This window comes from Gallus gallus, chromosome 15 (genome assembly GCF_016699485.2).
Source record: "Gallus gallus isolate bGalGal1 chromosome 15, bGalGal1.mat.broiler.GRCg7b, whole genome shotgun sequence".
In the NCBI taxonomy this organism is placed as follows: domain Eukaryota; kingdom Metazoa; phylum Chordata; class Aves; order Galliformes; family Phasianidae; genus Gallus; species Gallus gallus.
Genome location: NC_052546.1, coordinates 9504881 through 9530903, shown reverse-complemented (window position 1 = coordinate 9530903; position 26023 = coordinate 9504881). Strand labels below are relative to the sequence as shown.

The 26023-nt window shown below is 48.4% G+C and overlaps 1 protein-coding gene and 1 long non-coding RNA gene across 4 annotated transcripts in view; one reads left to right on the top strand and one right to left on the bottom strand.

Moving 5' to 3' along the window:
* BICDL1 (BICD family like cargo adaptor 1) overlaps positions 1–25499 on the top strand; it is a 44488-nt gene extending 18989 nt beyond the window's left edge. Inside the window, exons 3-11 of one of the 3 annotated variants that reach the window (XM_015275396.4) lie at positions 7490–7606; positions 8199–8210; positions 9436–9582; positions 11007–11186; positions 11453–11671; positions 12927–13070; positions 14878–15008; positions 17787–17907; positions 21374–25499. In XM_015275396.4, coding sequence (XP_015130882.2) covers positions 7490–7606; positions 8199–8210; positions 9436–9582; positions 11007–11186; positions 11453–11671; positions 12927–13070; positions 14878–15008; positions 17787–17907; positions 21374–21574 — 1272 coding nt within the window. In that variant the 3' untranslated portion in view covers positions 21575–25499. Of the gene's footprint in view, positions 1–7489; positions 7607–8198; positions 8211–9435; positions 9583–11006; positions 11187–11452; positions 11672–12926; positions 13071–14877; positions 15009–17786; positions 18625–21373 lie in introns of all 3 variants that reach the window. The other 2 variants (XR_005840077.2, XM_025155559.3) reach the window with 2 other exon arrangements.
* LOC121106865 lies at positions 8636–11797 on the bottom strand. Its single transcript, XR_005840078.2, has 2 exons — positions 11433–11797; positions 8636–11165 (listed from the first exon to the last, which is right to left on the bottom strand). It is a non-coding gene; the product is annotated as an uncharacterized LOC121106865 (long non-coding RNA).
* Positions 25500–26023: the final 524 nt, after the last annotated feature.

Sequence of the window (26023 nt, the reverse complement as noted above, 5' to 3'; positions counted from 1 at the left end):
ACTAACAAAACAGGTTAGGATGGTTTTACTTAAGCACCATAGTTGCGATGTGCTGCCACATGGGGTTGTTTTGGTTTTTGGAGGCTTTATGACAAACCTGTCCCTTTTTATGTCCCTCATCTTTGATTTGCGACTGACTGCACCTATCAGTGATTGAAATGTAGACTCATAGAATGGCTTGGGTTGGAAAGGACCTCAAGGATCACCAAGCTCCAACCCCCTGCCACAGGCAGTGCCACCAACTTCCATATCTAATACTAGACCAGGCTGCCCAGGGCCCCATCCAACATCCCCTAGCAAAGGAAAGGCTTTAATGGAACTAAAAATTTCACAGGAGTAATAGCCTGAAGCTGGGGCTTCCGTGCTAGCTGATATTAAATACAGTTTTTCAGCTCTCCTTATTTTTTCTACAGAAAGGAACTACAAGTTCTACTGTATCAACCACAATAAGCATTCTGCAGAGAGCATCTTCCATCTCACCTTAGTCAAGCCAAACAAGAAAAGAGATTTCTTAACTCTCCTTCCTCTGGGTTTTGAGATAAACCATGGAGTTTGTCAAAGAACTGAGCAAACCCACTGAGTGCTGTTCTTCAGAGGTAGGCTAATACAAGTTACTGGGACATGTCTCATTAACTGCCATGTCTGACTCCCAGGTCAACCTATCAAAGTTCAAATACATATCTGTTTTAGAAAGCTTTCTCCCTTCTTGTCTCAAAGCTTCCTCATAGAAATGAAAAGGTTTTAAGCCAACTCCTGGAATTTAACTCCAGTATTTGTTTTGGCACCCACTGGTTTCACAAGCATGGGAACAGACTTTGCTATTTCCATGCAGTCACGTTTGCAAGTGCAGGTCTGAGCATTAGGTCTAAATACATTGGAAGGCTTTTAGTTTGTATGTTACTACTAAATCCCAAGAGAGTGTATACTAAGCTTAAGAGAGTGCATAGGGGAAGATTTTAAAAGCAGGTGAGAATTCCTTCCCTGATGTTCCATCCTTTGACTTAGACATCAAATTGAGCTCAAGAACTGTGGATTAAAACCTCCACGTTAGAAGTAGCATAGCCAAAATTCATTATCATAATAAAAATATGGCTTTTGCAAGGGAAAAATGACTTACGGAAAGAAAGCATTAGAAGTTACCGGGCATGGCAGACAACTGGATTTATTGATGCAAAACACAGACCATTCTGCTTTCAAACTGTGCCAGAGCTCTCTGTTAGATTGAGGGAAGGCTTTGGAACCAGACCTGGGGGAGAGGGGGTGCTTCTGCTAACCTGAAGGTCCCAAACACTGCTGTAATAGTGAATCTGAGCTATGCTCCACCGAAACTGGCGTGATGGTTCCTCTCAGTTCTACTTAGAGTCATTGACTTGACAGAAGCTATAAGCCTCCCTGCCTCCAGTTACAAGTGCATAACTTGTAGAGCGACAGATGTTTCATTCAACATCACATGGACCGCTTGCACAGAGCTGGAAGAGCTGCTGGTATCCCTTCTCAACACCCAGGAGCTGAGCTGCCATTAGCAAGCCCTGCAGCCAGCCCTCCATCCTGAGCCCAACAACAGACACCAGCCCTGGGAGCCACTGTGCGGGGCCATCTCATCTCCCACAGAATTTGCATACAGAGAACAAGAGCCACTTCTTGTGCCACTCAGCATCGCGTGTCCTCCAGGCACACTTTGTCCTCTGAGTTATCTCCAGCACTAATTCATCGCAGCATTTGAAGCAGTGGGCTCCAGCAGTCCCTCCCACAGGAAGCTGGCTGACTCATTTTTCCACACGCTCTTTTTCTCTCCATAAGAGCCAAGTGCTCAGGTCAAGAGTAAGCCACAAAAAAAAAGGGAGGCTCGTGTTTAAGCGCCTCCTAAAACATGCATACAGCGGGCATCCACCTGTGAAGCTATTTCTCCCATACAGTGAACCTCGAGTTATCGCATCCAGCCTAAGATGCCCCCATATGGCACACAGCTCTCTTTGCTTTTGCTGCCAGCAGCAGTTCCTAATCCTGTAAGATGATTTAGCCTAAGCTAATGGCTGTTGGCTTCAGCCAGCCAGTTGTCTGAGTACTCACAGACAAACAAGATGAATGCCACCATTTGAGGCTCGCTCTATTGAGCTCTTTGCAACCACGTTCATATGTTTACCTTGCAAACTAGTTCTTTAAATCAACCAGCCTTTTAGGGAAGGAAAAGAGAACTGCATTGCTAGGAAACCCTTAGTTATCCACTCTTCCATGCTTTGCTTGGTGATGCAGCAAGAGCTTACTCCCCATATTAGAAGGATTTTTCAAGGACACTTGGAAAGAAAGAAAAAAGAGCAGCACATTATTGTATTACCTGGATGTTACTAGCAGCTGTTTCCAGCAGCATTTCCAACTCTTCAGCTACATGAAACATGGGAAGCAACCAAAGCCAGCCAACGCATGCAGCTTTCCCCTTCAAAACAGGCTTCAGATTGAGAACCGAGCATCCAACCCTCTATCAACAACTTCTTATCTCCCAGGGGAGACACAAACCCGACCCCACACAAAAACAGCCCAGCTGCTCCTTGTTGTCTTATAGGCCATTGGCCCTTGTGGCTCAGGTGTGAGGTGTGTGGGCTGATGCTGCATTAACCCTTTGCTCCCCACAAGAGCCCCCTGTGTCAATGGTGTGTGCAAAGAGGTAACCACTCACAATCTTGTCATTTTTCATTTTAAAACTCAGGTTTTCAAAGCCAAGCATTTCCTATTTGTCCTACGGAAGGGAAAAACTGAAGAGTCAGAGACAGATTTGCAGCAAAGAGTTTTCACTTTCATGCAAGCAATAAAGCACCTCATTTCCAAAATACCGTGACTGCGTGAGATTTTAACATGAGATGCCACTGCCTCCTCTGTTTCACAAAGTAGGTTTAATGCTGTGGCTAAGAGACATTTCCCATCAGTAATGTCTCCTGAGCTTGTTGCTTAGAAAAGAGCAATTCCAGGTCTTCTTGCTTATCAAACTCCTGACTTTGGCAACTAAGAATCCTCACCCTTTAGATCTTTCATTCCTTTTCTTTTTTTCTTTTTTTTTTTTCTTGGCAGATGAATTTCGTGCTGAAAAAATGCCCATTTGTTTCCTCTTTTGTGCACCTGCTGTTAGTATAGGATGCCCTGATCACTCTAGCAGGCCTGCACCCTGCAACGCCAACCTGTATGGTTGATGAGCCTTCGGTGGAGGTCAGGCAGCACGTTGCATCAAACCCTTCTGTCTGAGTAGGTATGGATTTATTGGCTCTTCAGAATAAGAAGGAATAACAGGAGGAGCCCTTGGGGGCGTGAGGAGTGTTGCAGATAGCTGGGTGTGAAAGTACATGATACAAAGGTACCAAATGCCAGATATAGAGTAGTTTGCCTGAATTGCACTGAAAAAAAAAGGTAGTAGTGAGAAACTGCACTGTGTTCTGCTGAGAGTTTCACGTAAATGTATGATTTCATGTCAGGAGCCAGTGAGGACACTGCTGGCTGGATGCTGTGTGCCTCTGCTACGGCCACCTCATAGGTCTTACCTACATGGAAGAGCTGCAGGTAGAAGCAAGGTCAATGGGGAGTGAGCTGAGGGCTGAGGTGGGTCCTGAGCAAGAAGAAATCTGTGCTAGGAAGTAAATCTTACCTGCAGTAGCTCAGTAGGTGCACTCTCACTACTGGTATGTGCCTTCACTTTGTGGAGTGTTAACAGTATCAGTGTGGGGATGGGGAGTCCCTTGAATTCAGTGATGAGCAAATTAATGCAAGGGGTAACATTCTATGAATTTAGCACTAATTAGTGCTTCTCTTATCTATTTTAGGCAAGTAAATCTCCAACATCCTTTGTTAAATTGGAATCATGTTGTTTGTAGAAGCAAATCATACGGCAGCATTGGTGTCTTTACCCAGTTACAGTCTGTTTGGCTTTTTGCATTCTGTTTTCCTGTCTGACACGACTTATAACCGGATATTCTGTATGCAGGTAGATGTATGGAGCAAACATTCTCCCCAAAGAGGGTTTTCTTTTAATGAAACTGACCAGCAAGGCGTTCATTTCTCACAGTCCATCCCAAATGTTACAGAGAGCCCCTCTTGACAGCAGCGACCGACTGTATTTATATTTATTTTCATAGAATCACTGAGGTTGGGAAAGACCTCTCACATCCCCAGGCTCAACCCCAGCCCTCCCCACCATGCCCACTGCCCCCGTCCCTCAGTGCCACATCTCCATGGCTCTGGAACGCCTCCAGGGACAGTGACCCACCACCCCCTGGGCAGCTGGTGTAGCCTTTATTATGTAGGAAAACAGTGGTGGGGAAGGGAAAGCACTACAGCTTGCATAGGAAGAGTAGAGCCAGACTGGCTGGGGCAGAGGAAGCTTGCTTCAATTCACCAGACATGAGAGCCATGGCTTATTTGAGCAGTGAATGGAAAATGTAGATAGAAGGTTACATCCTCTGATGACACTGATGTCTGAAATAATCAATAGTGAGCTTGTGGTTTAAAACAAACATGCACAATGTGCAGACGCTGACGGCGGTGTGACAAACCAAGCAGAAACCATATGAAAATACATCATGAAACCTGCAGAATATTGGATGCTGTCAAGGTGGCTTCCTATGTGCTATGCAAATTAACGTGAAAATCTCGACTTTCTAATCAATTATAAGGGATAATTTGGCAGCAGTATTAATAACCTCAGAAACAAATGTAGCATGAAACTCTACAGCACCAAAGGGAGGGTTGTTTGACCTCAGCTCAGCTCAGCAGACTTTGCCTTGTCTGTGAAAACTCAGATCTTTGCAAAAGGTGAGACTACACACATCAGCCGTTTCACTGCCTAGAAGAAGCAGATGAGGATTTTTCCTCCTTCTCCTGTGGAAGGCAAGAGGTGATGGAGCCATTCCTGTTTATTTCTGTTAAACTGTTACTCAGGGATAGTATTCTGCACTTCACGAGGCCGAAGAATTATTTTTACTTGGCTGTACCAGATAGGATGTGAATGGTATAGGCTGAGGCAACAAGACTGTCTGCATTGGTGCCCTGGATGCAGGCAGGAAGGGAGTCCTTTCTTCCTTCAGGGGGCTGCAGCTGCAGGAATAAGACGTGTGAGTGTGTAAGCTGAGCAGCAAGCAGATAAACTGCAGATGATGATGTGGAGGTGGTTAATACAAACCCTGCAGTCCTGCAAGCATCGTAGAACTGGAAAAGACCTTTGAGGTCAATTCATTTCCTTTCTGTCATAGGCAGCCCTCTGAAAGATGCTGGGTGATGAAGTGATCCAGCTCCACTGCAAAATACATTTTTGCTACTATTCCTCCTACTGTAATCGCGCAAGAAGAGGAATCTTACTGCAGCTCCTTGGAAACGTAGAAATCTTCCAATTCCCAGCCTCAATATACTCTTACCCAGTTTATTCACATCAGTTCTTCTGCCAAAATTGGGCTTCTGCTGAAATAGCACTTCCCCTTCTGTGTGCTGTGATGTATTTATAGGGAGCTCTCTCCCAGCAGTCGTGGCATGAGATAAAACAAGCCATCCTCTTTAAGTCTCCTTCCATGTAACAGATTTGCCATGCTCTGGATCAATCTTGCAGCCCTTCCCTTCACCTTCTCCAGTCTGAGCACAGGGACCAGAACCAGAACCAGCAGCTACAGACTGTCTTACCAGAGGTTTTTACAATGCCATTAACATCCCCTTCTTTCTTACTGCCACACTGTGTGCCTGTACTGTCTGCACATAGAATTGCAGAAGCATATGGATGGCATTATGCAGCTGACCATTGGATGCTGGCACGTCGTCTCATCTCGTACCACTTGTGCTCGTTGGGAGTGTGGTCAGCACCTCGCAGGCAGAATCCTTCAGTGCTTCTCATCTGGTGCTTTTTCATCCTTGATAGCTCCCGCGGAGTATTTCAGCATGAAGATGTTCCAGCAGCCTCTACAAATGCAAAGTGAATCATTCACAGAAAGCACGGCCCATCCATCTCCTTTAGTGTCACCAATTAATAGCAGCTCAGGATGCCTTGAGATCTATAGCTGCTTAAGGGAAGAAAAACAGCCAACCCCTTCCTATAGTGCAGTGCTGACATCGTGTTCTGTGTGCTCTGCCTGTGCAAGGGAACTTTATTAAACAAACAAATGGGAGAGCGTGCAATGGCCTCTGGTGTGAGGCTTTACAGGAAGCAGAAAGGCCACTTATGCTAATCCAGGGTAGGAAGGGAGCTAAAAACTAAATACCAATTGGTAGACAAATGACTTCTTACTATTGGAAGACATTTCTCATTCCGGAAGGCAGTGTCTCTTGCTTCTGAATTGGATTGTGTGACTGCATGCTGCAGAAATTCGAGGACCATCCTTAGAAGGGGCAGTGTTGCTTTGTTGAGCAGCTCAGGCCGGATCTGTGTGCTCCTTCCTTGGGTCAGGAGCTGTTGGAGCAAAATCACTGCACCCTTTGGTAGAGCTGCTGCCGTGGGCTCTCTAGCACTCCTGGCCAAATATCTGCTGACGCTGATGGGTGTTTTCTTTCCCCCATCCCTCCCACCCATCTCGCTTCCCTGGCTGAGGCATGGAGGCTGCTGATGGCATTTCCCATTGAGCACAGAGCTCTGCCTTTGCTCTTTGCAGTGCTGCGTCTTGAAGGGGATTAATTCACTTCCAGTTAATCTGCCGGGGGGAAGTCTGTGCCTAAGCGTAATGGAACCAAATGGAGGCTAATTAAACAGAAAACCATCCATTTGTGCTATCTCATTAGGGATTTGTCATAAAAACCTTATGTTCTCTTACAAACCTAAACAAGTGTGTTCACTATGTGGAAAACAGCAATAAAACTGTCCAGAGGGTTGTAAAGTTCTAAGCCATCGTTTATACAGCCTGTCTGCACCCTGTAGGTAAGGAATGGCCTTTCTGCTGTCCTCAAAGCACCCTGCATAATGGGGGCATCCCTCCTTTGAAGTGGGAAGGAGGGCCAAGCCTGGTGCTGACAGTTGTCTGGAGCGGATGCTTCTCCATCTGGCCCTGATGGGAGCCAGGGATCAGAAGCAGAGGACACTCATTGTTTCAGATCTGCACTGGAGATGTTTGGAGGTTGACAAAGCGTAAATATAATGGTGTATCCCAGGGAATATGGGCATTGAGTCCCCCAGTGCCAGGTCTCTTCCTTAGCCCCAACTGGGTGTGTTCAGGAGAACTAAATTCCACGTGGGTGATGGGACATCATGTTGTTTTGCAGCAAGAGAAACTGACAAGCTGTGTCCTCCAAGGGAAGGTTTTCCCAAAGGAAATTGGCGTGGTCTATCTGAACGGCTGCTCTCCTTCACTCCTGTCCTGAATGAGATTTTCCCTGGTCCAAACTCAACTGACTTCAGAGTTTCTGCCAAAACCGGGGCTTGTGCAGAAGTCATACGAGGGCAGGTCTGCAGACCTTCCGCTGCACAGGAGGAGATGAGTGCTTTCCAGCCGTGGGACAACCCCCCATGGTAATGCCAGCTGGTGTCTCCTTGCAGGCATCCGAGGTGGAGCGGCAGCTCTCCCTGCAGGTCCACACGCTCCGGGAGGACTTTCGGGAGAAGAACTCCTCCAGCAGCCAACACATCGTGCGGCTCGAGAGCCTCCAGGCTGAGGTGAGTCAACTGTGCTTGGCCTTGCTCCTTCAGACAGGGCTGCTGTAATCCAACGGGCGAACCCCTCTGCACTGGGCGAACAAAACCAGCTGCTTGGGGTGAGCAAGGAGAAGGTTGGTAGCTGTGCTGGCCAGGGTGGCACGAGCACATCTGCAAAATGAATGGATGGGATGGATCTTCCAGGACCTTCACCATGGAGCTGAGTCACGTCAGGCTTCTGTCTGTACAGCTTAACCTCTAAGGCCATGGTGGGAAGATCCGTAAGGTTTGGGCCCTTTTTGCTGTTTCTCGTGCCTGCAAAGAAAGCAGCAATCCTCCCCTACCTCTGAGCCAGTCGTGCATGGAAGTAAAGTCCCTGCCTGTTTTAGCTCTGATACATTAGCAGGATTGATAGCATTTTTTACTTCCCTTCCCTGACGGGAATCACTGCAACTAATGGGGTAGATGTCCAACCCTGCCACCCTGCCACTTTGTTTATTTTTAAGCTATCTGGAAGAGCTTTTCCTAAAATCTCTCAATTTCTTTTCTCCTGCTCCCACCTGCTCCCTGCTGGTCCCTCGCCTTCTCTTCCCCTCCCCTCGGTGTGGAGCAGCAGGTCCTTGAAGTAAGTATGGAGGCTCGGAGGGGGCTTGCCTACACGTGCACCCAATCACCATGCATGCATGTTGTTATGCATGCCTCACCTCGACTTCTTCCCATCTCCTGCTTTCCAAATCCGTCTTCCCTATTTGCATGGCCCAGGGCCCACGTTGGAGTCACAGAATCATAGGGGTTGGAAGGGCCCCCTGGGGATCGTTTAGTCCAGAGTGTTGGCCTTCTCTTACATGGTCATTCACAGTGTGTTCATCACTGGTTTGGATATCAAATACTCTCAGCACAATCTGTGTATTATACCCCTTGTTTTCCTTGTATCAACCCACACACATCATGACAGTGGTGGGAGGAGACACCTCAGAAACCATTACTCACTTAGAAGCAGCTTTCTAATACCTATAGCAGCCTTCACCCTGCAGAAACAGCAAGATGTGCTTTGCTAATATTCCTTCATGCAGCCAAACATTTCCAGCAGCCTGGAGAACAACAAAAGGAGCCCATGGAGGCCAAGAAAACAGCGGGACGTGCCACGTTTGTCTGTCATCCATGTTGAAAGGAGACCATAGGGCATATTTAGGGTTGTACTGGAACAGAGAACAGCATACACAGTCCTCAAAGGTCCCGTGTGCACAAATCTGGAAAAAAAGGTTCCTTTTTCTTGGTTAAACAAAAAGTGACCTTGGCTGGTGCTGATTCATCCTGTGCACCGGTCCCAGCTAAGTGAATCACAGAGGTTTTGCTTGGCACGTTGTCCCTCCTCACCTAAAATCACTGCCCTTGACAATTAAAAGAAATGAACCAATTTTAAAGGCAGCCCATCTCTGGGAAATTAAAAAGAAGTGTGGCACAGAAAGGAGCCTTCATGAATAAAAAGACAGACAAATCCCCGGTGAGAACCTGGTGAATGTTCAGCAGTTAAGAAAAGCATGCAGGCAGTGCATTGCACAGCCCCACAGGGAGCTCGGGGGCTCTCCCTGTGCTCTCCAGCATCCATGCAGAAGAAAATCCCACCATCTGCACAGGCAGGGATGGACCTGGAGAAGTAGCTAGTTTCATTCTTGCAAGTTTTAGGGTAGAAGGGGTAGCAGTTTTCCTCCTGCACACAGGTGCTGAATGCATACACGTATATTTTGGTGGGTTTTTTTCTGCTTCATTTCTCTCATGGGGACGTGGTTTCCTTCATCTACACTTCCTGGAAAGTATGGGGTCCAACACCAGCTCTCATCCCTCTGCAGATCAAAATGCTGACGGACAGAAAGCGAGAGCTGGAGCATCGCCTCAGTGCCATGATGGAGGAGAACGACCTGCTTCAGGGAACCGTGGAGGAGCTGCAGGACCGAGTCCTCATCCTGGAGAGACAAAGCCATGACAAGGACCTGCAGGTGAGAAGGCAGCAGTGGGAGAGGGAAGAGGGCAGGAGGTGGGAAATGGCCCGAGGATGTGGTTTGGGGTAAAATCAACCGGAAAGATAACGAGGAATGGGGAGATGGAAGAACTGAACGGCCTTAAGTTGCACCAGGGAGGTTCAGGTTAAATATTAGGAGGAAAAGAGTGGTGATGCATTGGCACAGCTGCTCAGGGAGTGGTGGAGTCACCATCCCTGGAGGTGTTCCAGAACTGTGGAGATGTGGCACTGAGGGATGTTGGGACTATTGGGCATGGTGAGGTGGGCTGGGGTTGGACTTGGGGATCTTAGAGGTCTTTTCCAACCATAATAACTCCATGATTCTATGAGAGAATAAAATACAAGGATCTGTTCTCCATAGAGATGGAAAAAAAGATGGAGTATCTTGATACAAAGAGCAATTTGGGGTGAGAGCTGAGCAAAGGAACAGGAAGGGAGGCTGGGAGAAGAAGGGAAATGTAAAAGGAAGCAGAAAACACTGATTGTGTTTCATATTACTCAATGTTTTAATAGCAGCACTGGCTCCAGAAGGGGCTCATTCACTCTAGCCTGGAGGACGGTGAGGCTCTCATAGCTCAGGTGGTTTCCCAGCAAGCTCCATCTCACCAAATGTCACTCCCTGGAGAAAAAGCTGTCATGGCTGTAGCTTTGGGCATCTTCTTGGAGAGCACAGTTTAACCTCACTTCACTTTTTCTTCACATCTGACAACTGCTTGCACCCCCAGCTCTTCAGAACAGCCAGAATCTTTTTTTCCCCCCTCCTTAGAGGAACAAGAAAGCTGTTGATGTGTCAGACAGCAGCATCCTCCCCAGCACGTTCAGCTCTGCTGCTCACACGACACCTGGCTGTGCCCCAGCCCCGTGCACAGCTCCTGCCCAGGCAGACTGCATCTCAGTGCCTACAGAATCACACAGTTGGGTGACCACAGATAAACCCCAAAACAAATCAATGCCAACGTTGCGTCTTGTGTGTTTCAAACACTCCATTAGCTCAGGTTGCAAAGCAGTGAATGAGGGAGTTTTGTGGCAGGATGTTTACAGTTATAAGGAGGCTTATTTCAAGGTGTTTTTCTACTGTTTTTCTTTCTTTGGTTCAGTTTCTGTTGTGTCAGTTTTAGTAAGCTTTTTTCACCCGAGTCACAGCTTCTTCACAATGGTCCTCATTTTAGCACTGATTAACCTGCTGATTTCACCTTCCAGGATATTCTGGAGCCCAAGCAGTGTCTAATAACATTTGGAGATTATTAAGCTCCAATAAACAGTAACATCAGCCAAGAGTATTTTCCTTCTGGCTGGAAACCCTCTTTCATGCCACCTCTTCAGCTCCTTCATGAATCAAGAGATTCATCCAGTCCGTATCACTAACACTGTTTCCTCTGCTTCCTTAATTTCCTTTGGAAGCTGCACCAAAGCCAGCTGGAGCTCCAGGAGGTGCGGCTGTCCTACCGGCAGCTGCAGGGGAAGGTAGAGGAGCTCAGCGAGGAGAGAAGTCTCCAAAATTTCAACACAACCAGCACGTCCCTGCTGTCTGAGATAGAGCAGAGCATGGAGGCAGAGGAGCTGGAACAAGAACGAGAACAGGTATTTGCCCTCCTGCCCCTCGGAATGCCCACGGACCTCACCAGCCTTAGAAAGAGATGTAATACATTGGGTCTGGGCTCGAAGCTGAGCCCACAGCCAGAAATTGGGGTTGTGGTCCCAGCTCTAGAATGAGTAAATCTCAAAACCAATATAGCAAACCAGGTGAATATTTGTGAGCTTTAGCAATCGCACGCCTTGTTGCAGTGGGGGCGGAGGACCTCTGCAGCCTTGACACCCAAAGCTTACCTGGGGCTCTCTCGTTCCAGCTGAGGCTGCAGCTCTGGGAAGCATATTGCCAAGTGCGGTATCTCTGCTCCCATCTCAGAGGAAACGACAGCGCAGACTCCGCCGTCTCCACGGACTCCTCCATGGATGAGTCTTCAGAAACCTCATCAGCCAAAGATGTCCCGGCCGGCAGCCTACGGGCAGCTCTCAGCGAGCTGAAAAGACTGATACAAAACGTGCTGGATGGGGCAGACTCCACGGTGAGTTGGCAGCACTGTTATTGCTCATGTCCCCTAGCCCAAGTTGTCACAGGCTCTCACTTGACCCTGAAGTCCCTTCTCTCTGAAAAAGCCCATGGGGAAGAGCTGTCTTGGTGCACAGCCTGCTCTCTGTCCCAAAACATCATAGAATGGCCTGGGTTGAAAAGGACCACAATGCTCATCTAGTTCCAACCCCCTGCTATGTGCAGGGTCACCAACCAGCAGACCAGGCTGCCCAGAGCCACATCCAGCCTGGCCTTGAATGCCTGCAGTGATGGGGCATCCACAGCCTCCTTGGGCAACCTGTTCCAGTGCGTCACCACCCTCTGGGTGAAAAACTTTCTCCTAATATCCAACCTAAACCTCCCCTGTCTCAGTTTAAAACCATTCCCCCTTGTTCTATCACTGTCTGCCCTCACATCAGCCAAGAGCCAAACCAGCACATGGGATTTCAGGCTCATGGATTTCAGGGTTACGTGCTCGAGCAACGCTCATCAACCTGGGAGTCATTTTGGAAAACAAATAAAAAGAGATTTAAGGTTTGCAGCAAGTTAGAGTTTCAACGTGGAAATACTGGAGATGGTGTGTGCATCCCAGTTCAGTTATTTCTGTTATGATTTCCTTGACTTTGTCTTAGTGTAGTGAAACCTTTGTAACCCCTATATGGGTAGGTTTCAGCTCTACAACTGGGGCTGCATACAGATGTTTTGGTGAGAGTGACCAGGCATGAACCCATCGCCACGTGAAGGGTTTTGCTGGTATGTAGTGGTGTTAAGGGGCACACCTTTGGCACTGTGAGGGGATGGCTTGGGGGGATCACTCAGCATCCACAGGAGTATAGAATTACATGAAAACACCTGGATTTTTGCAAAGTATCAAAAATGAGGCTTATTTTCATCACCTGCAAGCTGGGTCCATTGCTAGCATGACTTACTTGAGAGGCCCTGCTGATGCAGGCAGTGCAGACCCTGCAACTGCAGAGCCACGTGCAAGCTGCCACCCTCCTCATTTCAGTGCCTGTAGCAGCTGGGAGGAAGCTGAGCATGGAGGTGAAGTGGTATTTGTTAAAGAAAAAACAGAGTCCTGGAACAGGTCTACAAACACAGATTGCAGTCCCATGTGTGGTCAGTAGGTCTCAGGGAATTTGGTTCGTGCTGAGCTAAGAGCACTGCCCTTCAAATTCATGCAGCTGCCCTTTAAAAAAGAGAAAGCAAACAATAAAAACCTGATCAAGAGATTTCTCTCCTGCTGCCAGAGCTCTCGGCGGAGCGACGACGACTCCTTAGAGGAACAGATCAGGAGAACAAGTGAGGACTCGCGAGCCCTGAGGGAGTTAATGGAGGGAGAACGGGGGAAACTGAGGCAAAGTCTGGAGGAGCTGCAGCGGCTGCACAGCCAGGTGAGTAACTCCCACACTGTGCAGATGGCCTTTTCACACAGCGTTCATCCCCCAAGACACCCTTTCTGTAGAAGAGATCACCGTGATAAATAGCCCAGGAGGATCTGGGTGAGCACCAGCTACAGCTGGATAAGGAAATCTACGTTAGAACCCAGTGCAGAGGCTTCGTGCATGTGGGATCAGAGCCTCTGCATTTTGCAGGTGTCCAGCTGCCCATCCCAGACACCATCCCATGTAGCCAAATATCCTTTGAGCCTTTTACCCAATCTGCTTTAGCAGCCAGCCTGTCTCACTTAAACTTCTCTCAGCAGAAGATCCCAGAGCATAAGGCTGCTTGATATGGGTGCTGGAACCCACGGGCATCTATTCTGACCCATCTGGCAACTAAGTCCTCTTAATGTTTTTATATTTCATAATTTGCTTTTACCTGAGTATAGATGCATTTGCTAAAGACAAACCAGCACTGTTGTGTTGCACGTGGCACAAGGCTCACACCCTTCCAGCACATCCCACTGCAGCATCGTGACACGTGCTAATTGCACACCCAGAGAACCCTAATCAGGGCCAAGCTGGCACCATGCCACATCCCTGAACCAAGAGGGCTAATGCTAAACCAAACAACAGCAGCAAATGATCCAACCCCAAATCCAAAATCCACACCCAAAGTGTTGAATCAGACTGCATCTATCCACACTGAAGCCAGCAGAAGCATCATCTGAGGTCATATTCCAAAAGCAGCAAGCAGAGACACCCAAAGGCACACTTGGCAAACCCTGTCTTCTATGGGGCAAGTCTCCATGTGCCACAGGAGACGTGGAGGCTGTGGCAGAAGCAGCCTTTGGCACAGCTGCTCGCGCAGCACCGATTGCATTGGAGCAGGGAATGGGGTTGGCAGCCTTGGCTGGTTTTGCCAGCAGTGCTGGATCGCCCCTTCACCGCATCCTTTGGGAGAAAGGAAAAGAAAACACAGCCCTGTCCAAAAAGTCAGCACAACCAATGGACTCACACAGGGCTGTGGGAGCTGCCTGCCCTCTATATAAAGATTCCTTTGGGGATTCAGAGGAGGTGGGTCAGGTGCTGGAAGGGTTTCCAGGTGGTAGAGAAGCGTAACAGAGCAAGTATGTGCCGCAGACAAAGAAATTAAATGTGTATCATAGAATCCTAGAATCACCAAGGTTGGAAAAGACCCACAGGATCACCCAGTCCAACCATCCACCCATCACCAATACTTCTCATTAAACCATGTCCCTCAACACAATGTCCAAACGTTCCTTGAACACCTCCAAGGTCAGTGACTCCACCACCCCTCTGGGCAGCCCATTCCAGTGCCTGACCACCCTTTCAGAGAAGCAGTATTTCCTACCGTCCAGCCTGAACCTTCCCTGGCGCAGTTTGAAGCCATTCCCTCTAGTCCTATCAGTGAAATCCTATATGAAATACTGTGGATCCGTGCATGATTTCACACCCTATTAACTCGCTCCGCACAGGACCAAACCAGTAGATCATTTCTCAGGCTATTTACGACTCCGCAAGCCTTTTGAAGTCTAATTAAAACTGTAAGACGTGCCAGTAACACCTTCCGTGGTGCAAAAGGGCACTTTCACACCCTTTGTCTTCAGCAGACACAACAATGAAACCGATCCCCCTCCTAAAAAAATAACAGGAAAAATAATCCCCCTTGCTGCTAGATCGTATTTACAGCTTCTACAGGCAGGGCGCCTCAGCCTCCAGGTTGCACCCCGGCTTGTTTTCCACCCCCCTTGCACTGTGCTCACCCCGGGTGCTCCGCTCTCCCCTGTGAGCGCAGGTCACACTGCTGAGCGTGGAGATGACGACGCTGAAGGAGGAGCGGGACCGGCTGCGGGGGGCTGCGGAAGACAAGGAGACGAGCGAACGGCTCCTGCAGGCCATCCGGGATCGGGACGAGGCCATCGCCAAGTGAGTGGGGACACAGCCTGAGCCAGGCTGGGTTAGGGGTACAGGAGCACGTGCCTCCAGGGTGGCCGCTCTCAGCCCTTGTTGGTGATGGGAAATGCTGGAGGAGCTCAGGAGTTCCTAGGAGCTACCTTATGGGGCCTTTCAGGGGATGCTGTGAGCCCTGTTTTTGCCATCCATGGTGCTGGTGTGTGGCTCAAGAAGACTTTAGGGAAGCAAACGGAATCCCTAGCTCCGTCCTATTCCTTTTTCTTCTTTTGCTCTTCCAGACACACAAGACTTGCTTCCCTGCCCATCTCTATTGCAGCCTTGCCTGGACCTCGTCCCTAAAGCATTCCTCTGCTCACTCTCTCCATTCCTGTTCCAGGGTCTTTTTTGCATCTCCACTCCTGTAATTCTCTTTTCTCTCTGGTCGGGATTCTCATGCTGTTTTGAAGCTTTATTTCTCCCCATCTTCCTCCTCGCAGCCCTCTGCCATTTTGTTGCCCTGTACCCCACACCTCCTCCATTGGCTCTGCACCCTGCAACACTGCAGAACAGTGCAGCCCCGAGCTCTTTTCCCCAAGAAAAATGGGCAGAACAATTCATCCCCTGTCCTCTAGGTAGGAAGGATAGGCCTGATAATCTCCTCCAAAATGAGATGGCCAGAACAGCACCAGTATATCTCCTTACAGACACATCTAATACTCAGGTGCTTGTGGGAATGGGAGATGAGAGCATTGCAGCTCTGAGGATGTAGGGAGCTAAATATGCAGAGACCCTACATCTTTTTTTAAGTGCTCACCCATGCTGTTCCTGCCCAGATATCCAGCTTCCAAATTCCCATTGCTGCCCTCTGTTACACCTCCATCTGTTGGCATAAACCAGGAGCGTCCCCGCTGCACAGCCGGGTGCAGAGACGTTGTTCTGACATTTCCTATGCATGTGGGCTGCTGGTTCTTGCTGTGGCTATGGCAACGTGCAATAAATCCCACTGCAATATCCAAGCAGCAGTGGGAAGCTTCAGAGGAAAAGGCTATTTCAGATGCTCAGACCCACAGTCAGGAGCAGAAGGGTACGGCTTCTCCACAGTGGTTAATGACCCTATAAAGCCCAGAGGATGGGGACGTGACCAGCATGCATGGATGAGCGGTGGGTGATTAACGAGCAGTAGCTGCAAGTGAAAGGAGACAGCATAGAGATGCTAGAAATGCAAGCTTTCCCCTGCAGACAGAGGGGATGCTGCATGGCAGCGGGCTGCCCACCAGGCATGCAGTGCTCTGCCCACCTGCACCCCAGGGGTTAACTCACGGCTGTAGAAGTGCTCCCAAAAAAAACCCAACCAACCCAACGCTGCACAAAAATAAAAGCAGCGCCTGAAGCAGACATCTGGCATGGAACGTTTTTAGCTTGAAGCTGAAGTTTGGCAAACACGGGAAGCAATAGGAAAAGAGGGTTCTAGAATAGGAAGCGTTCAGCGATCGCTACCTGGAATATAAGCACAGATTCCCAAATTGCTCTTCTGCAGGAGAGTGTGAAGGGAGCTGTTACGAAGTGATGAATTACAGATAGTTAATGAGATGCAATTATTCCTCCCCAAAATATTTTCAAGGAAAAATGGTTCCCAGCAAATCACATTACGGTTTCCCATCGCGCAGCAATTAATTGATAACTTCAGGTCTGTGGCCATACAGCCCGCGCCTACCTGCGTGCTTCCCAGCACAGCGAGCATTTCCCAGCTCAGACAGCTTAGGGAATTGCTCCTTCCCAGGAGATAAACTCCTTCCTGCTTCCCTGTAGCAGCTGGAGCATCCCACCGCCAGGGCTTCGCCATGGGCTCACCTGCCCTCAGGATGGCTGGGTTGACACCAGAGTGGCGTTTCCCAGCTCCATGGAAACTGAGAGCTTTCTTCAAAGCTTATTATTTAAGTCAAATAATTAATTTGGTTGTTAATTTGGATGACAGACTGTTGAAGTGCATGCTATGATAAACTCCTTCCTTCAGTTCTTTGCTCAGCCCAAGCCCCATCTCTAGAAACTGAAAGCAGAGTTCTACTTTTTGCAGGGTTATTTTCTCATATTGCAATCAGCTGGGCAGAGAAAGGGTCTTTGTTTTTTAAAGCATTCTATCTCATTTCCCATACATTAGCAAACAGTGCAAAAATAATTTATATGTCGATTCTAACTCATTTTAGTCCTCCATTTTTAACAGCAGGTCCTGCACATTATTCAGAGGTACAGTATTAGTTTGTAGAGCAGCACATCTGAATATCTTTACCTATTTTTCATGGTGGTGTTACTTAAGATCTGCTCATCTTATGGTAAGGATGCCTACAGTTCTGGCCCACTCTTCTGATAAATAGACCAAAATACAATGGAGAACTGCTTAGGATTCAGCGACTTGCTAATTAAATAGAATCATAGAATGGTTTGAGTTGGAAGGGACCTTTGAAGGCCATTTAGTCCAACCCCCCTGCAGTGCACAGGGACACCCACAGCTCCATCAGTGCTCACAGCCCCATCCAACTGACCATGGGTGTCTGCAGGGATGGGGCACCACCACCTCTCTGGGCAACCTGTGCAGTGCCTCACTGCCCTTACTGTAAGAAACTCCTTCCTTATATCCCATCTAAATCTCTCCTTTCCATTTCCCCTTCTCCTATCCCTTCCGTTCCCTTCTTTCTTTTGGCACCCCTTTTAGGCAAAAATAAATAAATGGTTGACTTCCAAGGGGTACGTTGAACATTTCCTTAAAATAACAATAACGAAGTGAAAAGCTCCATTTCTTGCTCTCGCCCCCAGGAAGAACGCTGTGGAGGTGGAGCTGGCCAAGTGCAAGATCGACATGATGTCCCTCAACAGCCAGTTGCTGGACGCCATCCAGCAGAAGGTGAACCTCTCGCAGCAGCTGGAGGCCTGGCAGGTGAGCAGTCCCCACTGCCGCAGGGCAGGGTCTGAGGGCATACGGAGTACACAGCAGAGGAACCCACCTGGGTGTGCATGTGGGGGATGCCTCCCGGGCAGCCTCGGCATCGAGATATGGCGATGCAGCACATCTGTTCCTGTAGCCATGCAGAAGGTGGGAGGCGGGGAGGTTGTGGTCATTGGTTTTTGTCAAGGCAGAAGATGCGGCACGATGGAAAGGCTAAAATGAGAGCTCTCAACCAAGGTAAAAACAAACAAATAAATAAGTAATCGAATCCCAAACCCACAGCAGGTGGGGGCAGACGCCCCAGAGATGTTCGTCTTAGGGTCAGTGGGACAGACCTGTGCCAAGCAGAGAGCCTCGATGGCAGACAAAGCTGAGTCCTCTGAGAAACTGGCACTGAGGGAGCATGACTAATAGAAAATGAGCAGGTACAAGAGAAAAGGCCCGGGTAGGTTACAGGAAATGGGTGCAGACCCTTCAAGACCCCAACTCTACCACCACCCAACCTGACTGGTAGAAACCTCTCCCATACAACCTCGCTCCTGTTTCAACTCCACCGTGTTTTCGTTTCTTTTTTCTTCTTCTCTTTCTCCTGCTTACAGTTTGCTTCCTCAGGGCTTTTTACTATCTGGCTCCTTTGGTTTCTGATCTAGTGGCCTTTCTCAGTTCCTGTACCAACAGCTTTAGTCGTACACCCCTCCTGCCTTTGAGGTGAGATCCCTGCACCCACCGAACACCCACCATCACCTCGCCTGCTCCATTCACTGCTGTCTCCACCTGCATCCAACTCTATCCTCACCACCATCTGGCAAGAAACCAGCGGGGGTTCCTCATCACCCCTCAGGACCCCGCATCCCCCAGCACCAGGGGCAGAACCCTGCGGTGAGGCTTTGCCCCCAGGTCATCATGGGGAAAGCCAAGCTGAGGTCCATATGTCATTAATCCTGTGTGCTCAGCTTGTCCAGCATCAGGAAAATTCCTGAGGAACAGGCTGGGATTTTACTTCTCAGCCTCATGATCTAGTAAGTGATATGCAGCACTCTGCAAGTTTGAATGAGTGGTGTAAATTCAGACCTGCTTACTAGTACCACTTTATTTGATAGGACATCTCCAGCTTAGGGTTTTGACAGCAGGCATTTACACTCAATAACACAATATTCACATATCTATATATGTGTATTGTATATCATATACACACACTCCAGCTGTCCTGGAGTACTGCATCCAGACATGGAGTCCTCAGTACAGGAGAGACACGGACCTATTGTAGGTCACACAAATGCTCCGAGGGATGGAACACCTCCTTATGAGGACAGGCTGAGCTGGGACTGTGCAGCCTGGAGAGAAGGCTCTGGGGAGAGCTGAGAGCAGCCTTCAGTATCTAAAGGGAGTCTGTAAGAAAGGGGGCAGACTCTTTAGCAGGGTTTGTTGTGATGGGACAAGAGGAAATTATTTCAAACTAAAAGAGGGAAGATTTAGATTGGATATAAGCAAGAAGTTTCTTACAATAAGGGCAGCGAGGCACTGCACAGGTTGCCCAGAGAGGTGGTGGTGCCCCTTCTCTGCAGACACCCATGGTCAGTTGGATGGGGCTGTGAGCGCTGATGGAGCTGTGGGTGTCCCTGTGCACTGCAGGGGGGTTGGACTAAATGGTCTTCAAAGGTCCCTTTCAACTCAAATGATTCTATGATGATTCTATATAAAATCATACCCATCTCTCATTATGTGATTAACCAAAGATGGATCTGCCATGCTGGAGCCTGGATGTCCACCTCATCTGATAGTAAAGTTGCTTTCCAAATTCAACTGCTATAAATTTCTACATGGCAGCTTCACCTCTGGAAACCATTAACGTTGATGTTTACCTTAACCTCTTCAACTCTCCCTCTGCCTCTTCCCTTTCCAGTCCAAAGCTTCCCCTGTCTACTTAGTTCTGCGCCCTTGTGCTTTCTAGAGAAACCCCTAATACTAAGTTCAGATCCTGGCCGTGGCCATCCATCCCTTTCCCTCCTGGAAGTGGCATTTTCTCATGTCTTCTTCTCCCCTCTGAGCCCCACTTGTGGCTCCCAGGGCTGGCAGAGAGGACACTGCTTTCCTCAGGCTGCCAGATAGCCCAGCTGTGAGCAGCACCAAGCCTGATGTCTAAATCCAGGTGGGAAACTGAGATTGGAACGGCAAAGGAAGGGAGGGAAGTGGTAAAGAGGGGCGCATACCAGTTCAACATCAGTCACGTTGCAGCTTCCTGGATGGAGAAGCACCTCTCTGCTCAAAAAAAAAAAAAAACAAACCCAAAAACAAACATCAAAAAACAAGTTTCCTCATGTCAGACAGTGATTTCAGCTCCTTGGTGTCCCTAAAACAAGGACCCCAAGTAGCCCTTGGTTATAGGTGCCCTGAGCAGCCCCATCTTCCATGCTGTCCCAAGGAGATGCGGGGCTGGGAGGTCACCTGAGCCCACTACAGCCACAGTCAATGGCCTCTGGTGCCATCCAGGTCACCCAGACTCCACCTGAGGGTTTCTCCCAGCAGAGGCTGTGTGCCATCACTGCTGTGTCCATAACATCAACAGCTTCTGAGACTCTTCCAACCCTCCCAACTGGTGGGGTCCATGGGTACCCCAAAAAACACAACTGAGCCCTGCCCTGTGTGCAGAGCCCTCAAAATGGCACTTCTCATCCTGCGGTCTGCCCAGATAGCTTTGTTCTCACCAGGCAGCACCCTCGGTCCTAATCAGGGACCAAAACACTGGAGAAGAGGTGTCATCCCCCGTGGGGATATTCTGCACACATAGATTTTCACTAATCTTCAGCTTAAGTACACAATTATAGCAGAAATAACGTATCTGAAAGTTTTTGTCCAACTGGTAGCCAGGTTTTCAAGGGACACATCAGTACGTGTCATTGGCAGCAATATAGCTGACTCACTGTTTTGCGTAGAGCAACTTCACCCTGCTGCAAACGTGGATTAAACCACAGCTTCAAAAAACAAACAAAAACCTGGAGTGCAGTTGTTGGTGCCACGCTGTCAGTCACAGAGCTCCCATCGCTCTGCCAGCACCACTGGGAAGGAGCTGGGGCTGAGGGATGAGCACCAAAGTGACAAAACCCACATGGGGTTTTGTGGGCCTATACCTGAGCCCGGTCCCTTTGCTCCTGGGAGCACCTTCCCCAAGGAAGGCCCTTCAGTGGGGCTGCACGGGCAGCTCTGCCATTCCCTGGTTTGCAAGTCTGTCCAAGCAGTTTATCCCCCAAGCAATGCGAGTTACCTTCTCACTCACTAGAAAACCTCACAGTGGCAACTGGGGCTGAGCCTGCTGCTGGGCAGGGAGCTGGGGCTGTCCCCATGCTTGTCATCATCCCTCCTCCATCTCATTGCAGCGCGTCTCGCACCCACATCCCCACACGAGCTCCCCTCGAGCATCAGCTGCCTCTAACGCCCGTCTCCTCTCCCTCTGCCACAGGATGACATGCACAGGGTCATTGACCAGCAGCTGATGGACAAACACCCGAAGGAATGGAGCCAGCTTGCTTATTCCTTCTCCAGTGGCTACGTCGCAAAGCAGAGTGCCAGACCCTCCCCTGTGCTCCGGCCAGAGCCGCAGGGGGACGAGCCCGGCGGGGCAGAAGGGCACCGTCTCTTTTCCTTTTTCAAGAAAAATTAACTTGAAAAAGAGAAACCTCTCCAACCATTCTTGCTTCGAGATGGGGAGGAGGCAGCTGCCCAGCTTGCTGATGGACCCAACGCTGATCCACCAGGAATAAGAAGGGGCAAAGGAGTTACCCTTGAGACTCTGCACTATTAACGCCGCACCTGGTCTGAACCAAATGTTTACATGAATTGGAAATTTGCAAACTGACATTGTGCTACCAATGGAAAGCAACTTTTCTTGTTCTTCAAGTGAAGCGATGAACTTCAGGGTATGTTTTAGGCTCTTTGACGCAGTTTAGTTTCTGCTGTGAAGAATGATCTGATTGATTGTCTTAAAAGCGTTCTGATGCTGGAGAAGGAAATAAGCAGCCCCAAGACAGAGCAGCACAGGGGATTGGGAACTGCCATCAGAGCGAGCGCAGGGGGAAGAAGAGAGCCCAATGCAAGAGAAGAGAGGAGTCCCTCATACAGCCCTCCAGGCCTGGCAACTGATGTCCTTCATCCATCCCACTGGGAGCAGAGCTGCTCTGGCTGCAGCACTGCCATGTTTTGAGAAGATGAACCCTCACTGCACGTCCTACCTGAGCACTGTCTGTGCCCGTGGCTCTGCAGAGCTGCTCACCCCTCGCTGGGAACCCAGGCTCCTTGCAGGTCAGGCCAGTTGTAAGTTTGTGTCTTCTTCAGCCTGATAGAAGAGTTGCAGAGTCTGTAGGTGCACAACAACATTAAGGACTTCTCCCCGTCCCTATTGGCCATCTACAACAGATTACAAACTGAATAACGTTGTGGATGTTCAGTCCTGGGGCCCTCCAAAGGTCAAAGGTAGATGTGGAACTTCAGCACATCACACACCTTTCCCCCAAAGCCATGTACCCCTCCCACACCGAGTAAGAAACCTGTTATTGTAACAGGATAGCATCCCACCCACCCAGAAAACCCACTAACAACTCATTGAGATCCTGTCCGTAATGAAATCAAAGACTTACTGATGCTGGGTTAGCAGATGTGATCCTTAGAAAACCTTCACTAAAGCCCCGGGCAATTAGGGCATCTGCAGAGCTCTGGGGATCCTGCAGCTTGCTCTGTGCCCCATGCAGTACCATTGGCCTGATGAAAACGATGAGTATTTGTTCCACCCATAGGTCATTTCCCACTCAGCCCCTCAGCAAGCAGGCAGCCAGAGCTCCTTTTAACCAAAGGTGATCAAAGCCTGCTTTGCTGCAACCAAGACTTGACCGGCAAGAAGGAAAATAGCGTTTTTGGTGTATGCACACATTGGTGCTGGAAACCCTGCAATACATTTCCCTATGCACCGGATGGGCACCTTAGAGCTCTTCCCTTTAATAGAGTCTGCCTTCATGAGACAGCGAGGCAGTCAGGCCAAGCTTGGAGCTGTCCTGCCTCCGTCATGCCATTTTCACATGTCCTCCCAGCTCACAATGCCCACAGACCCCAGTTTGTTTCCCTGCTGCTTCAAGGAGGCTCCTGCCTACACTGTCCCACAGGAGATGGAACTAGGAACACGTTCAGCTCTGCCCTGCTCAGCACAGGTGCTAAAACACCTTCTTAAGGAGAGCTGCCAATCCGTGCTCCGTATTTACAGTCACAGGCTTGCTGCTAGAATTAGCTATCCAACACCTCCTCCTAAGAAGCAGGTAAGAGGTTGATGGGTTGTTGTTTAATTAATTTATTGCATAGAGCATATATAATACCTCAGTAGAAATATCCTTTCTGCCTACAAAGATTTGAGCATCCCCACGTTTCCTTATTAGCACAGAGCTGCCACCACGGTGGTCCAAAGTCAGTAAACATCAGGTCAGCACTGCAAAGAGCAGAGCGCTCTTGGGGATTGAGAAGGATGAGTGGGAGAACCCATTTACCTGAAAGCAATGAAACCCAGATTCCAGGTCCTACCCAGGAAGTAATTAAAGCACCATCAACATTGTTTGATGCTAATAGGGAAGGGAGCCTGGAGCCTCATCAGCAGGAAAGGAAACCAAACCTCTCCTCCTGCTGTGTGTCTGCTTGTATCCACTTGTGCAAGTGAAGGGAAGGGACTCTGTGCAGTGCCAAGAGTGCTCTCAGGACAGAAAACCCTCATCCTCCCATCGTACCTACGTTGTGACTCCTCATAGGACAGAGACACGTGCTCAGCACCTCCTGCTGTCAGGACTCACTCATGCCCATATGCATTAAGAAACTCTGATACCTGCAGAATTAGGCGTGGATAGATGGAAAATTTGTCTTACACAGCGATTCTTTGAAAATGACACTGCATATTTTTGGGAGTCGTGTGAACATCTCAGTCCTCACAGCTCCTTATTCTGCTGTCAGCAATCACCTCCCGGGCCCCAGCAGCTCTCTGCAGACCACGTGCTGAGCAGCTGAGTGGGACCCTCCCCCCTTGAAGATGTCTGTCTGTCTGTATGCAATCCTCAGTAAAGGGCCTTCAGTTACCCAATGAAGATGCAGTAATGAGATGAAGAAAGGTGCCTTCTGCTACACATTTGCTGAGAGGAAAGTGACTCATTTGGTTGCAGGGGTAGGCAATTGAAATGCACGGCCCATCTCTGCATTTAAGGAGAAACCTACCCTAATCCCACTGCAATTTTATTTATTTAATATTTAATTCCATTTATTGGAAGAGATTGCAAAAGGAAAGTCAGCGCGTTCCAAGGTGCCAGTTGGGTATGGTTTCTTCAAACTAACCCCTTAATCCTAAAGACTTAGTTGCACTACTAAACCCAGAAATACAAGAGAATTGGGTTTAACAAACTGGACAACAGACCAAAGGAGACCTCCTTGTGCTGAGCTGCTACTCAATAGGAACAGAAACTGCCTTAACATAGCAGCTAAGCTTCGTTTTGTTTTTTGAGAACTTAATCAGTCCTTCACATTCTTTGTGTGTCATGTTGTGTTTTAAGAAGGTCCCAGCTATTTCACCTTGAACTGTCATTGAAGCACTCATCCCCTTCCGTAGTGGCCAGGAACCTGGAACTGTCCTTGCAGGGCTGGGTTAGAAGATGCTCCACTTGTGTTATTCTATATTTTAGGATACACATGGCATAAAGAAAACATCAGATCCAGTGAATGGAATGGAGGAAGTGCATTAATCCAGCAGGCACTCGGGATCCCAAAGTAGACTTAACAAGTGGGATCAGCAGCTCTAAATACAACACTCACCCTTCTGAGATGATGGTAAATAATCCAGCAGTGCTGCACAGTCACTGTTCAAGCTTTGCACACAGAGAAGACACCTGCTGAGATTAAGGTTACAAAGAACTTCTCCACAGTTGAGCAACAGGTGACTGGGCAAATATTTTGGGTTAGCATAAGGGAAGAGGGATGGTTCTCCCTTTAGGAAACTCTGCAAGGGAAGCAACAGAAAACAAGGAACATGTAAGTGAAAGGCAAGTCACTAGCACTTTATGTTAATTCAAACTTAGATCAGCAACTTGCCATCAAGATGAACGCTAAATCAATTAATGACAACAGGATAATTTTGCACAGAGCAGCAAGAAGTGAGGTTAGAGGCAGTGCTGCATGCACAAGGACTTATAGCTGTATGCACTTGTCCTACTTAGGATGGTAAATTCCAGATATGCCTCTGCAGCAGGCAAACTCTCCAATCCCCACTCGGCTATAAAAAGCAAGATTGTTGTAACCAAAAGCCAAGAAAGGAAGCGTCTGGGTGCTGCAGTAACCATTCCCTTGGATTGAAAGGGAAAAGCACACAGCAGGGACAAGCAGAAAGAATGTATCTATGGATATGTATATAAACCACAGTGCTGTAATTTTTGTATGTAGCAGTAATGTAAATAAATGTATGGTTTTTATAAGATACATATTATGAAAATCTATAAAGGCATATTTTTAGTAAAAAAAAAATGCTCTTCTTTTGTAAATAGTTCTCTTCAGAATAAAACAGATCATTTATATACTGTCTCAGCTCTCAAGTCATTGCTTATCCTGCCCACCTGCAGAACAAACTCACTTCTTGAAGAAGCATCTTTAGCACCTCACCATCCCAAGAAATTCACCCAGACAGCATTTGCATGTGTTCTGCAAAGAATGAGCCTGGAGAAAGAATATTTGAAGTGTTTACACCTTCTGCTGCACAGGAAAGCAGGCAAATTTAGGTCTCCTCCACCATCCGGCCATCTGTATCCTTTAGAGACCTTTACATGGAGGGGTCTTCAAACTTTAATGTTTAGATAAATCTCAAATGAACAATCAAACACATCCAACGTGCCCCAGTTGCAGCTCAGGTCATCTGCACGTCCTGAAGACACTGCCATCAACAGTCATACCTGAACAAGGCAGGCAGGAGAAAAGGCATCTTTCCATAACACTTGGGGGTGTTTCCATAACACTTCTCCGGGAGCGAGGACCTGCCTTCAATAGCCTGCTTGTATAAACTGGCAACCAGCACAATGTCAGCTGTAGAGCTCCTAGACAGATA